At 45.3% G+C, this 15,304-nt stretch overlaps 1 protein-coding gene across 2 annotated transcripts in view; it reads left to right on the top strand.

Annotated features, from left to right (window-relative positions):
- Positions 1–15,304, top strand: part of LOC138064629 (unconventional myosin-Vb-like) — a 135,607-nt gene that overhangs the window by 105,080 nt on the left and 15,223 nt on the right. Inside the window, exons 28-30 of one of the 2 annotated variants that reach the window (XM_068928073.1) lie at positions 5,399–5,638; positions 6,478–6,578; positions 12,386–12,463. In XM_068928073.1, the coding sequence (XP_068784174.1) occupies positions 5,399–5,638; positions 6,478–6,578; positions 12,386–12,463 (419 nt within the window). The remainder of the gene's footprint in view (positions 1–5,398; positions 5,639–6,477; positions 6,579–12,385; positions 12,464–15,304) is intronic. The other variant, XM_068928074.1, reaches the window with a different exon arrangement.

Raw genomic sequence — 15,304 nt, 5'->3', positions numbered from 1 at the left:
AGATGGCAAGGACTTATGTTCGTCAGTAATAGCAGATCTCTAGCAGAAGCTTTTTTGGCACTTAGTCCATCTAATTTTTAGTCTCTGAAGGCGGTATTTCTGGTGCACGTGTCAGACATGCTGTTTCTGGTTGATCCCTGCTGAGTTTCATCAGTATCCCTGCGCAGCTGCTGGAAGAGCAGCATGGCAGGGACTTTAATATATCCTTGCCCAAGTGTCACTGGTTAAACACAGCTATAAACGTTTCAAGTCTCTTGAAGCTGTAAAGAGGCAGTTTGGCCGTGGGAAAAGCTCGCAGATTAGAAGCGCCAGCTTCTCAAATGGCTTCTGCAGTTTTGACATTTATGTGAATTAACACGTTTTTTTCTTCGGTTGCATGAAACTGAGCTAGGGGTTGCAGTAGTGAACAACAGGCCTGAGAGAATGATTTAGCTCAATAGCATGCTCAGTGAGAGAAAGGTGATCTCTCCTGGGCCTCCTTACTGGCAGTTCCTCTTTTCCTTCTACGTGCCAGAGGAAACAACTGGCAGATGCCCAGCAAATGCACGCAAGTGGTTATGAAGTTGAATTTTCTGGTTACGCGCTGCACGGACTAGCTGTAGAACGGCAAATTTGCGGTCCTGGCACGTTGCTTGAATTTCAGTCAAGGGAGAGCTGAGGTCCCTGGGAAAAGCCAGGAGCAATTGCTTCGAATGACATAGTGAAAGGAAGTACTTACTCTGAAAGCAAAGCACTGGGTGTTCCCCATGGGAGAGGGGAGCAGAGAGAGGCCGTGTTACAGCTCCCTGGCGTCGTTCCCAGTTTTGAATGTAAAACATCACCTAAAATCTCTATCTGCAGAGAAAGAGTGACTTTTAGCCAATTCTGATGACTGTTTCTCCCTTCTTTCCCCATGAAGCTGGTTCTGGGAAAATAACACTATAGAGAAGAGAGGCAGAGCTTTGTATTTCCCCTGCTAATTTATATCTCAGATATTTACACTGCCTGTGGCTCCTTCAAGACAACGGTATGATTGAATTTATTTTTCTTTTTTACCACCTCAAGCGGTTTAAAAAGTCTTCATCCTGCAGAATTAGGCTCAGGTGTCTAGAGTCTGCACATAGCAAACGGTGTGTGAATGGGTTTTGAGTCGCTAGCTAAGGGAGCAGGAAGGGATGTTGGCTTTGCTACGCCACCGACACGCTCTTTTAAAAAAACACTGGGGCTCCTTAGGCCAGTTACCTCTAAATTGCTGTGTTCACCTCACTTCCTAGGAACAAGACAGCAGACTGGAGTTTGGTTTTCTTGTTTTGCAAAGATTCCCGTGCAGCTAAGCTGAACGGATACCTTGCGCGTGAACTTCTGTGCTTGCCAGCCAGAGCTGTAAATGCCAGGGTTGCGCAGCCTCTTAAATAAGGCGACTGAGAAGGTTTTAGAAAGGCAGCTGCAGCATCTTCTCAGAAATCAACCTATTTTCCTGACCTTCTAATCTGAGTTTTGACCTAGGTGAGACACGGACACGTTGGTGTAGGCATCGGCCACCTCCAGAGGTCATGGTGATCCTGATTATTTGAAGTCACCTGTAACCAGAGGAAATAGGAAACAGTTTTTCCATCGCAGGGTTTCTCCCTTCTCTCCGTTTAGTGCATGTGAAACGGCAGAGCAAGAGCATGAGATGATTGGGTGGCAGATGGAGAAGTATACTGGGGAAAATCAGCTCTGCGGTCAGACAGATCTGCGGCGTCTGCAAAGTCTGCCTGTGAGATTGTGCTTGGGTAGGGTCTTGGCTGACTCAGGGTTCCTGTTGGAGTCAGGTAATTCATATAAATATGAATATAATAAACAGTATAAATGTAAATTTAAATATATACATTTAAAAATAGGATCCATAAAACATAAAAGTCAGTTGGGGCATGTATAATAAGCAGTACTGGTAACTGGTAGTATCACAAAGTGGTATCTGCCCATTTCTCTGGTTTGGTTGCTTAGGTTCACAGTTTTGTTGGATTTAAGGGTGTTTCTGGATGTCTGTGTGGTAGCAGCAGCCAGGCAAGCGCTGGGAGGGGTGTTCGTGCTCACTTAGCACAGGTTTGGCATCAGTTCCTTTTGCATCCATCCTGCAAACCCTCCTCGTGCTCATCCTTACTCCCATTCAGACTGAGATGTGTCTGGGAAACTGCTTGTGAAGTGGGGTTGCCTGGCCTTTATTCAGCAATATTTCATGGCTGTTCAGTACTCTGTGACCTTCTCTTCGCTTTTGGGTCTTGGTTCGAGATGCTGTTTTTCGACATGCATGGCCCCTCTGTGCAGGTGTTGTATATGGGAAGTACGAGTGTGAGCCAGGGCCCTTGGGTCCTTCGAGAAGCATGGCTGGATGATGGGCTTTTTGTAGTGCTGCTAGAGAATGTGATAAACTTGTTGGACTAATTAGGGATGTGCTTACAGCAGGTGTAAATTAGGTGTCCCTCGTAGTAGGTAGAGTTTTCAGTAGATGCTGTCCCAAAATGTGCCCAGCCAGGTGTTGAGTTAGCCATGAAATAGGGTTGGAGGGATGCGAGATAGGTCACTTATTCTCCTGGGGAGATTCAGGTGAGAGATGTGTCCCTGAGTTATGCCTGTTCAGCAAAAGGTTTGTCAGTGAAAAATGTATTTTCTGGCCTGCTTTTTCTGGTTAGGAGAGTGGGAGTGGGGAAGCAAGCCCCAAGGAGTCATTGCAATGACTTTGTGTTCCTAGCAAGAACCCAATGCATAATTTGATTTCTCGCTGTCTACACAGCTGAGATGCTTATTTTATCCCTTAGACTTGTAAGCTCATCACTAAATGAGCTTCCTGAGGGTTTTCCCCCCCTATCAAGTACCAGAAATGGAAGAGAGGGCAAATTGCTGGCATGGCAGTGCTGCCCTCTGATTTCCATTTCACCCAGCTTCACACTTCACCCAGCCTTGCTGGATAAGCCCCATCCTGAAGGGTGAGGTTATTTTTCCATCGCAGCTAGGGCTGGGTACCCATTTCACATCTCTAATCGCTGTAGGTGTTGGGACAAGTGTGAGCGCAAGTTCATGACGTTTGGTCCGTGTAACTTGTTGAATAGACCTGTGGCACTGGAGTACGCTGCAGGAACAGGATTTTTCATGCTCCAAGTAGAAATCTCCTCTTCCAAGTTCAAAACATTTTATTTGGGCATCCAGGTATTTGGAGAAGGAGATTGTGTGAGCAAAAGACTAGGGGTTAGATCTGTCTGAAGGTCAGATCTCACTTCTAATGCTCAGTCCTCCTTGTGCCGTGAGCAGGTCCAGTAATATTATAGAATGAAATTTCACCCATGCCTAGAGAGATTTTAATGTCTGCCTGAAGTCCACCAGGGAGCACAGCGGGCTGAAGTGGTGGCATCGCTTCCAAATTTACAGGAACTAACAAACAGAAGCGTGGAAGCCAAACCAGTCATTTTGTGAGCAAATGTGTATGATTCAGGAAAATATGAAAATATTTTGATGCGCTAAGTAGGGAATTAATGCAAATGTAAACTCTGAGGAGAGTCCAAGGCGTGCTCCTGTTCGTGGGGTGTTCGAGCGGGGCTGTTGGTTATCGCAGGGCTCCAAGCCCTCCCGACTCCGTTTGCAACCCGTGCACAGCTCCCTCTAGCCAGTCCCTGCAAATACAAATGCAAGCTGGCCTTGAGAAAGGCAGGCAAGAGTCTGCTACAGTAAAAACTGCTTCTCTGCACAACTGGCTGCTCTGCAATGTTTATTAATCCCTTTCTTCTTCCCCTTCATCTGTCTGAGCATGTCTAGAAAAAGGGGTGGAAAGTCCGCCAATGCTTTGGCCATGTCGGACTTGCCAATGTACCGGTGGCCAGTTTCTCTGGGCTTTGCTGAAAGGCTGCCACCAGTTAAATCTTTAAGAAAGTCTCAGTAGAGAGTTAAATCCTTTTTGGTACAAATTTCCTACCATGCACACACTTTTCCAACCGATGTTAGTAAGATTTAGTGAGCTAGTCTGTCATGCACTCCCTCTGCTGCAAGCGCTGGCCTCTGGTTAATGTGGATGTGGAGGAATTGCAGGATAAACATAAAGGGATAAAAAATGAATTTTTTCTTTAAATGACAGATGGTATAAAGCACCTGAAGATACTCTGTTAATGATGGTGTTTGTTCAGCTCAGAGCATGCTGTCTGTCCAGATGCCAGATCAGCTATTCCGTTCACACCTCTGCTGCTGTATAGCGTGCTATTTATAATTTGTAAGGGTTTGTAATTATACCACTGGTTGCCTATGGAAATGAGGCTTACGCAGCTGTGCTATCAACACCCTGTTCAAATTGTACAGTCATTTCAGATCCGGTAGCTTGCTTCAGCCAAAGCCAGTCCTGAGGCGGATATCCCGTGGATAAGTGGGATCAGATGAGAAAACTGTGGAAAGAGTCAAAAAGAGGGGAGAGAAGCACCCGAATTTTGGGGGGGGGGGGGAGTTGTTGCCCCCACAAAAGCTTGTGCTTGTGCTGTTGCAGACACTGGGAATCTCTGTGAGGGTTGGTCCCTAGGGAAGACCTGACCTTGAATCGCTCACAAACTAGGTTTTTATCTTGCTTGCATCTCAAATTTTTTTTTTTGGCTTTGTAATAGCGGGACGTGCGGGTTGCTGCTCCTGCCCAATTTGGTGTTGCCAGCCTTGGGCTGGGGGCCTGCAGGGAAGGCAGAGCAGCCGTCCGGGTGATTTTAGCTGTCAAACTTCATTAATCCTGTCTTCCACGGTCATGCAAAAGCAAATCAGAGCTTGGGTCATCTCAGCAAAAACGGCAATGCTCGTGCATCGCTATTTGAGAGAAGTGGACTGGCATAAAAACTGGTACGGCGTTGACCCTGTCTGTCAACTGCCAGCGGCTGACAAGTCAGGGTGAGAAAATCCTCCGGCTCCAAATGTTGCACGGGTGGAGAATTACAACAAGGCCTGCTAGATAAACCGTGGTGGGAATTCAGAGCTCACCTAACTGGAAATGAGCCAGGAGGAAGTGCTGCATAAAATCAAGTCTCCCGGCTTATCTAATGAAGAGCAAGAATGGGTTAAATGTCATGAGATTTTTTCCTTGATTGAGAAGGAAAAAGGATGGAAAAGAAACAAACGTGTTCAGGCTCTCTAAATACTTTGTGTTTAGAAATAGCATCAACAAGTAAGAATTCTCCTATATGTCACTTCTGTAGCATTATTATTAAATGGCAATGGGCTTCTGATGGCAGCCTGATATGAACCGAGGTGAGGGAAGCTGCAAAAATCATTTCTGGACCGGACTGATAGCAAAATCCTCATCTTGGCATGAGCTGCTCAGTCAGCTCTGTTCATCGGTAATTGAGTTACATTAGAGGCATAACGGAAATGGATGGGACAGTTTATTTCCACAGGGTAACGGCTTGGTATTTTCCAGAGGCAAGAACTGGAATCGGAGAACAAGAAACTGAAAAACGAACTGAACGAACTGAGGAAGGCTATTGCAGAGCGGGCGACCCAGAACAATTCCTCCAATGACATCCAGGACAGTTACAATCTCTTGCTGAACCAGCTGAAATCGGCCAACGAAGAGCTGGAAGTGCGGAAAGAAGAGGTTCTTATCCTGAGGACGCAGATTATGAACGCGGCCCAGCAAAAGGAGACAGGCAAAAATATGGTAATTGAGAGGGTCTCCTCCCGCCCCCTTTCTTACTCTTGTCTCTGGGAATTCACTGCCTGCCTTAGCGATGATGTTTCTGCTTTGGTAGGCCCTGGGCATCAGGATAGGTCCAGGGGATGTAGGAGGCCCATCCTCTGGATGAGCTGTGGTCCGTGACTTCATTTCAGACAGTCCAGGACCCTTGGTGGTCTGTAGTGCTAGGTGTTTGACACCACTGGCAAAGCCTAGCCAGCCCAGACCAAGGAAAAAATTCTTCATCCCAGGTATGGCTCTCTGAGGTACGTCCCAGGTATGGTTGTCTCCATCAAGGTGTGGTTGTCTGAGTTGGTCCAGGTGATGTTTTGTGACAGCTACCTTATTCTGCAAGGAAATGTGATAGTGAAAAAGAGTTTCTGGACCATATTCTGCTCACATGATGCTGGTGCGGATCAGATGTGTCTCTGCTGGCATGGAGACAAGAAGAGAGCTTGGCCCATCACATTTGTGTGAGGGCTTTTTTGTTTAGAAAGGCTGTCCTGACCAAAGGACGTATTTTCCGAAACTCTCACTTGGGCTTCTTAATTCACTGTCCTACCTTTCTCTGAAGTTTTGGTGTGTTTGATAATTCAGGCCCCACATCACCCTTATCTCTGTCCCAGGCTCACTGCACCCTTCCTCCATCTGCTAACCTCTGCCGTATCTCCATGCTTCTGAATCCCTAGAAACTCTGCAGCCTGGTGGGTGCCCCAGGGAGGCTCTGTTGAGTGTGGTTGGGAGGTGTTTAGTATCAGGAGCTTGGAAAGTCATGGAGAGATGTGCAGGAGTTCACGTTGCTGTGTTTTGCGTGTTAAATTTAGGAAACAAACATCAACACCCATGCCAGCTGGCCCAACAGCGACAAGCATGTGGATCAAGAGGATGCGATTGAGGCTTACCAAGGGATGTGCGAGACGAACCGGTAAGTGTGGCCGGGGAGCACGGGGAGGGGGTGATCAAACCATGAGAGACGGGATGCAGTCAAAAATTTAAAAAGATATTGAGGGCTGTTATCAGTTGCTGGAGTCTGTTCAGGACCTTGGCTCAAGGATGGGCCGTAAAGCTGGGACCGAGATCCAGACCTCATCGTGGGTGCAGTGCCCTCGTCTTTGGGCCTGTGCATCACCAAGGCAGGGGAGGTCCTGGTCAGGCGGAAACGCCAGTGCTGACGTGAGCAAAACTGGATTTTTACTTTTGTACTGGGGGAGAGCAAAGGCAGGGATCGTGCCGCGAAGCGAGGGAAAGCAGCTCTGTTTAACGCTCTGTAGTCTCTAGTAACACTCATGTCACTGGTTTTCTTGCATTTAAACTGAGAGCCAAGAACATCCTTTTGATCACAGGTTTCCCATAGTTGAGAGTTGATATTGCAGACACGCATCTGTCCTTGTAATAACAGTGGGTTTACATTGCTGGACATAAAATCAATCCTTGCAGCTATCTGGGCGAAGGAGAAATAAAAAAGTAATAATCTTGTGAGAGGACAAAATTATATGGAGTAAGCAGCAAGGTAATATGTAAAGCAAATGTTTGTTTTAGTGCAAGGAAATTGAATGTTCATCTCCAATTCTCTCCCTGCATATTTGACAAATATAGACGTGTGAGGCTTTTTTCCTAAGCACTTGGCCTTCAGCAAGGTAGTAAAAAGATGTAACTGTTGTGGCTTCTACTGAGAGAGGTTTGTAAACTAGTTGCAGAAGATAATTTTTTTATATATATATATATATATATATATACACACACACACACACACACACACACATATACATATATAGTATTTTATATGTAGTATTATATATAGTAGCATACATATAATAACAATAGTATTGCCAGCTTTTTTTTTTTAATACAATTTGTGGCCATTGGATGTATTTCCCACTTGTATATACGGATTGTAGCATTGGTCCCTAGCAGTAATCAGTCGTTGGCCGCACTGGAACGCGTATTGGCTGCTGACACTCAGCCTGCCAAGGAGACTCGGGTCGCTCTGTAGCAGCTCTGTTTTTGGAGGCTTTTATTTAGCAACTTCTACAGTGCGGATGGAATCAAATGCAGAAATCATCAAACACGCTAAAGTGATCTAATTTTCCAACAGACTACAGCTCTCTTTCCCTGCAAATGCGGGAGCGAGCTGCAGTTTAAAAGCTTCACGCAATCAGGCCTTTGCATTTTTTTGGCCTCTTGAGGAGATTTGAGAGATTTGTAGTCTCCAGGTGCAATATCCGATTTCCTCCCCTCACTCGCCCCGGGAATATTCAGCTCTTGCTTGCCTCTCAAACGGCCCTTGGCTGGAAAAATGGCAGTTTTCTGCCATGAGTTGTCCAATGGCTTGTTAATCACCACCGGCTTCCCCTTTATATGGTTTCCTGGGCGGTTGTTTGTATATTGGGTCGCTTTATAAACTGTAGGCTGGAACCAATGGCAATAAAACAGGTGGAAACAAATGCTGGGGGAAGGTGGGTTATTATATTTGCGGGTATAAATTAATGTTCCCTCCCCTTCCAGCACAAATTTGCATTCTGTACATAGGCAGCTTCTTTACCTAGACATGCCAGCGTGAGAAATAAAACCACTTTCTTGTTTTAATCTTTTAATTACTAAATATTTTAAGGGAAAGCTTTTCTAGTAGGACTGTAAATTCTGAAGTGGGATTTACAAGCAAGAGCGGCTTTTTCTCCTACTGGTATGACAAGGAGCGCTCCCATATCTCTTCGTCCTGGTACCTCTCTCTCTACGGGTGGTTTCAAAACAAAGGTGTATGGCCTTCAAAGTGTGCCCAATTTGATAAACCCGTGGGATTAACAGAACCACCCTGTTAATAGCCCAAAAGCAGGATTGAAGGGGAGGAACCCAGTGTCTGAAGAGGTGCTCCTAGGTTGATGTTCTCATGCCCCAGCCACTTAGGCTGGGGATGGAGCCTGGCTTTATCCCGTTGGGAAGCTGCCCTTTCTTCACTTCATACTTGCATATGATCCAGATCTTTTAAGTAGGACATGAGGAAATCAGGGGAAAAATACTACCCCCGTAGCACATCCTGTCCTCCTCCCTGGTCCTGGGGAAAGTCCTTTGACACCAGGTCAAGGGGGAGCTGGAATTAAAAGCAGCCCCATATAAATGCAGTGAGCTCTGCTTTTTTTTTTTCTTTTTTCCTGCTGACTTTCAACTGCAAGGAGATGGAGGGACAAAGCATCAAGTTTAACTTCCAGCTAATTTTCTGCTTCAATAACTGACTGTGAAACCAAGTGAGCGTTGTTCTCTGTTCTAGTTCTCAGAATCTTTCTTTCAGACTTGTTGCGATCATGACATTTTTATGAAACGTAGAGCTTCCAAAAGACCGGGTGGTGACCTAAGCGGAGAGCTCAAAGCACATCAGGCTTAATGTTTGAAATTAAGTTTTGTGATGACCCTGAAGGGAGTTCTGCAGAATTGGTGGCTGGTTTCTGCTGGCGCTTCTTGCCCGCGGCCCTGGTGCAAAGCCAATGGCCGGCACCAACTTCGCATGCAGGTATCTTCTGCAGCTGGAAGAGGCCTTCACGTGCAAGGGCTCATACCTCTGCTTACGAATACCTCTGTTCTTATCGCTGCTTCCCACTCTGTGGTATAGCTAATCTGCAGTGTGCATTAGTTTTCCATTTAATTAAAAAAAAGCATATCTGCATTTTCAGATGAAATGCCCTTTATCTTTTATTAAGAGATGGTAATTATTTTACCATGCTAAAATTAACATTTCTGGGATTTTGGTATGCATGCCTCTCCTTTAAGCTACTTCCATATGGATGCACAAAGGACGAGGGGAGGCATTTGGGACGGGAATTTCTCTCCCTTTTCCAGGAGAGAGCGGACTGCAGTGCAGGTCACCAGCTGCTGTCCTGGGAGGGAGCACGCCGGGGGGGGGGGGGGGGGGGGAGAAAGCCTTATTAGCCTTAATGAGTTGGTCAATTTGAACTTCTAGGAGTAGAGAATCTAGATGATTTCCATTTTGAGGAATACAGATTAAATGCTTATTTCCCTTAGTATAATGGCACCCCCTTGAGTTGATTTCCTCGTTGACCATAAAACATATGATTCAAAAAGGAAGGAAAACTATTTTTCAAAGGAAAACGTGTCTCTTTAAAATGCTGCTCATCTGGTGAGAATTCCCGGGTTACTAATTTGTAATAAATGGCAAAGACCCATCCTGGGGGTTTTGTTTGTTTTTCAGGGTCTAAATACATGTTTTGTTAAGATTGTCTGAAACAAAACAGGACCTGATTAACAAATTGACCCAAACCAGTCCAGTAAGCCTAGCCCCTGTGTATATCAGCCTGCAGATCTTTTTAGAAACCTGCTGCATATGGGTGAAGATAAGATTTTTCCCCAGATCTGTCAATAGGACTTTAACAGATTGATTCTCGAAGTGTTGGCGCCTGAAATGTTTGCGAGTGTTGGGAACTCGCATGCTCAGACTCTAGGATGGCCAGGAGGTACTGGGCTTTCTGCAGTCGGGACCACCCTCTTGAGTGCCGGGGTCCTTTCGTGGCAGTGCTGTGTCATCTCAAAACCCCTCTTATAAACCCGATCTGGGATTGATTCATGCCAATTATGTCCATTTATACTAGCAAGCGTGGATTCAAAGGCTAAGGCTTGTCATTCAGGCTAGAAGGGAATACATGACTTCTGTTGGCCTCTGCCAGCCTCAGAGTGTGTGTTTGCCCCAGGCCCAGATGTTTCGCTTGAGTTTTTCTAAAAATCTAAATATGCACTTTGGAATTATTTTTCTTGATTTCATTGCCATTCTGCATTATACTGGGCTATACTGATATATGCCGTTTCCAAGAAACCGGACCCTGCTTGAGTGACGTGCAACTGAGGTGCTGAAGTGGGGTGCATGGGACAGAAGCATTGGCTTGGCAGATGGGAAAGGCATGAAGGAGCCGGAGCCAACCAAACAAAATTAATCTGGAAATCACTTCAGTAAATAACGCCTACAGAGCTGCCCCAAAGACGGAGCCAGGCCTGAAGCATGCAGTTTAGGAGCAGCATGCTCAGCACTTTCCTCTTGTGAAAATTTGTAGGAGAAAGCTCATGCATGTTTTTCCACTTAAATGTGCAGAGCTTTCCATGCAAGGGAATGGCATCTGCTACACCTCCTTTTGAAACAAGAGATGCATCTGAGTTTGGCTTTTTTCTCTCTGGAAGTTTAATGATATATTAAGTGAGTTCTTTTTTTTTTTTTTCCTTATTTCCAAAAGGGAAAAAAAAAAAGAAAAAGTAAAGACTTTCAAAAGCAAATTGAAGTCAAGGAAAATGTTGCTGTAGCAAGTGTTCCTGGTCAGGTTGACCAACTCACTTCATTCACTTGTGAAGTGCTCAACACCTCATTAAAGAAGATAAATGAGTTCCCTGCCTTTCATAATTTGAAAAAGAGTGTTAAAATGAAATACCTGCTGCTGAGGTGAGAGGAGAATTTTCTGGGCACTTTTCGGCCTAGGGGGATATGAAGGAGATTGGATCTTACATGGGTCTGAAAGAATTTAAGGAAAAAAGTATCAAAGGCTGTTTTGGATTGAAGATTGTTTGGAGGAAATGCTCTCATGTGTTTGACTTGATGATCAAGGAAACCTTCTATTGATGCAGAGTCAGAGAGAATTGATTTTAGAGCAGTGGAAGCTGGGGCCGAAGGAAGGAAATAGCTAAACTTGTCCTTCACGCGATCAGAAAAACGTCCTATCAGTGAGACCTGCTAGACTGAAGGAGGTCTGGAAGAGAAAGGGGTAAAGTACCCACTTACGGTGGGTTGTTTAAGACAGGACAAGGTGAAACCATGAGAAATGTACTGGGAGGAATGAGAAAAAATAGATTCCTCTGATATATTGATGCTAGCCAGAGTCTTAATGCAGACACAGATGTCCCACAGATACGTGTTTTTGCCAGTGTAGCTTATTCCTCTCACAGACTGGGTTGTTCTGAAGGGTTTTGCACTCTCCCTGAACTGCATGAGGTGCCCCTCCCCTAGGAAGATTTGCCCTCTTAGCCAGGTCTTTCCCTAGGGCCTTAATGTTATTCCTCAGTCGTAATACTGCGGTTCAGTCTCGCGCTCTCTACATTTTTCATTTTACCTCTTCCCTACCCCTTGTTCCAACTTCTGTTCTCTCACTTATTACTCTTGCTCCTCACTTCTCCTCCCTGGTTTTTAAGCACAAGACTTTAATGTAGTTTTGAGTTAGGTAGTATGTCTTCTAAACTTTTTCTTATGAGAAACAATTTGGCCGTATAGAAATGAAAACTCAAGTTCTGGTCCCCAAAGTTGGGCTTTTCAGTAAAAACAGAAAGATCTTGAGAATCTTGATTCACAGCATCTCTTCTAGACCTGCTTAGAGTAGGAAGTTGGACTAGGTGATCTCCAAAGGTTCCTTCCAACTTGAATGTCCCTTCCAACGTGGTGTTCCTCTGTCGGCAGCAGTAAGGAAAGGGCTGCCGAAGTGCCTGGTGCAGCAATGTCATTGCTGTGGAGGGAGGAGAAGCCTCCACGAGTCCCCAGAGGGGGACCCAGAGGCACAACCAGGGCCTCATTAACTGGCCGTGGTTCTTCTCATCTCATTTAGCATGGTGGAAAAGAAAATATAATGCAATGAAAGTTTGCTTTAAAAAAAATGAATGCAATAAGAGTTCTGTACTTTTCCCCTTTCTGTTGCAATTGACCTTTTGTCTTTCTCTGTCCTCTTCTTTCCTTTTTCTGTCCTTTACTTCTAGCAAGACTGAGGACTGGGGTTATCTCAATGAAGATGGAGAGCTCGGCTTGGCTTATCAAGGCTTAAAGCAAGTTGCCAGGTCAAACACTTTTTTTCCCCCACCGTTTCCTCTCTCCTTTCCCCTCTTCACCTACCCCTTTTGTGTATTCTTTCTCTTCCTTTGCTGTCGAGCTGCTGTCATCTATGGCAGAGCTGGAGGGGGGTTATCCGAAGGGGAAGAATTGAAAGCCTCCTGATTTTTCAGAGGGGTTGTTGCAATTCCAGTTGACCATTGCTGCTTATGTCTGTTGTCACTGCAGCCTGTGATACAGCAGGAATGACTTTACATTGATGGGAAGCTGTAATCACTAGGAAGCGCAGAAATTAATTTTAGACACCTTTTTTTTCTAATGGCACAAGGATAGAGGATCTCCCTAAAGCCTTTTCTCCCATTTGTGAACATGTCAGGAGCTGGCTCCCCGGGCTCGTGCTGTGTCCTTGCCCACCTTGCATGCTCCCTGGGGTCACGCGCTCCTAAACGGTCGTTGCCGAAAAGCAAGAAGGGAGGTGAGCAGTGGCCGCCTGGTGCCTTCCTTGCACAGCCCTTCCTACACGCTGATCCTGTGGGCAAATAACGCAGCAGGATGTGCCGTGGCAGCATCCACTTCTCTGGGGCCTCCTGGGAGTGGTGGTGCTTCTGGGAGGGTCTCACATCTGCAAGCTAATGAATGCAAGTGGAGATTACAGCAAGGGGTGAGGAACCGGGCACTCCTGATCCTACTCCTGCTTCCACTGTTTCTTCTGGTAATGGGTCAGTGCCCTGCCTGCAGGGGAATGATGAGGCTCCATAGCCATGATTTTTGTAAAGGCTGTGAAATCAGCTGATTAAAGACACTATGGAGAGGAGAAGTTAAAATAATCTATTGCATAAGGTAGTCTAAAGCTGGAGGGATCAAACTAAAATCAGAAAATGGCAGGCAAAATAACAGGGATGATTCATTTATTGGAAGGTAGGAACCCAAGTTTATAGAAGAAACATGTTTTTCTGAGGGTTGCTCATAGTAATCGGAAACCACATGAAGAATTAAAATGAAAAGTAAGTACTTAATACTTTGTTTCATGGTGGGCCTGCATTTTCCAGCCCTGCTAAGAACATAACTCCTGACAACATGATTATGAGGCTGAATGCATTATGGTCCTTGTTTTTATAGTTAGAAAATATCCATTTGTATCTTTTGCTGGAAAATGGGAAGGAGGTTGGGTTATTTCGATCTTTTAAAAGTAAAACAAACAAACAAAGAAACAAAAGACCCCAACTAGAAAATGATTGACAGTTTTAATCCAGAAATCTTCCATAAAAGCAAACATTCTTTGATGCACTTTGTCAAAAAAGGGAAAAAAAAAAAAAAAAAAGGAATTGTTGCTGGCAGGAAACTAGTTCACAGGCATGAATTTACCAGTGGGACTAGAAGAGCTGTAGCTTTTTCCCAGCTCCTACCACTAAGGGGTCGAGGCACATCCTGGGCCCTATAGCAAGGTATCGATGTTGGAGTTTCTCTCCTTGAGCATTGCGGTTGCGTCCAGTGCCAGAGTTTATCAGCACCCCCGATAGTGTGGATACGTACAGGAGGCAACAACCTTTCCATTAAGGAGCTGGCTGAGAGCCTGGAGTACTCCTCTCTGTTTGTGGGTGCAAAGTTTGGAGCTTTCTTAAGGGTTCCCAATTTCCAGTGTTTGTTTTGCTGCCCATCCACCCACCGCAAACCAGCCTGCCTGCGTAACCCGGGCATCCCCAAACAGCCGCAGTCAGGGTTAATACAGAGCAGAGCATGGGGCAGGTTCTCATTAGAATTTCCTTGCTATTCTCTCTCCTAAATTTAAAATAGCTGGTTAAATCGCCTGATTTCTGAGCAACTGATTTAGGAAATGATAATACAGTAACTGAATGCCTTGCTGGTAGCTCCCAAGAGGAGAAGGGATTTCACGTGATCCATGTATCATCCCCTGGAGGTCCCAGAAAGACGGGGTACCTGTGGAAAAGTGGGGGAATGGCTGGTTTAGTGACTTCTGTACTCACCACTATCATGGTGTTAGTGTGTGCATATGGCAGCACAAGTATTTTTTTCCCACTGCTGAAGATACCTGGTGAAGTCAGCAGTGACTATGGAGCTGGTAGGCTTGAGCTGAGCAAAGCTCCCTCTTGCATGTTCCTTCAGGTAGGTGATGAAAGACAGTGGAGGTATACATGTATATCCCTTTTTTTTTTTTTTAAACAAAGATAAAGAAATAATAGATGTACAAACAACTAGGAGCGAAGGGTTTCAGCGTCCACCCTCCTACAAACTCCCAGCAACAGCAAACGAAGCCTGTGGCAGTGTAACCCAGAGGAGCAGCTTGCATTACATATAGTTCAGTTCGCAAGAGCTGACATTTAAAAGGGGCCAGAGCAGAGGAACAATGGCCCTGTGTGAGCTGAGCTTTTGAAAAACCTGCAGGTCTTGGTCTTGGAACCTGCCCTGCATCTGCTCCTTACTAAAGGGAAAAGTAAAGTGACCCAAATCTGTGATATAGCTGCAGAAAGACAGGAGTTTCTGGATTTTGTTTTTTTCCCTTCCACCTCTGATGAAGGCGGACGGGGGGAGCTTCAAATTACATATCTCTTCTTTCAAAAGTATTTGGCAAACCTTAAAGGAAGTCTCACAAGTTTCTCTTCCTACCCCTTCCCAAAGTGTGTACAGATAAGAAGCCGGGCAAGGTTCAGATGCCTGCCCGAGTGCTGGGCAATATGTCGATCACGCCAGACAGAATCTTTAATCTTACGTACTCCCCTTGATAAGCTTGCTTTTCTTTTAGGACTTAAGGAAGTTAAGATGCTTCTCATATCAGAGGAATTCTTCTCTTTTGGATTATCGAGCAAGGCGGAAGATGAGACTTAAGAGAA

The sequence above is a fragment of the Struthio camelus genome, chromosome Z, assembly GCF_040807025.1.
Source record: "Struthio camelus isolate bStrCam1 chromosome Z, bStrCam1.hap1, whole genome shotgun sequence".
NCBI lineage: Eukaryota > Metazoa > Chordata > Aves > Struthioniformes > Struthionidae > Struthio > Struthio camelus.
Note: the sequence above shows the minus strand (reverse complement) of the source record. Positions and strands in the feature narration are given on the sequence as shown.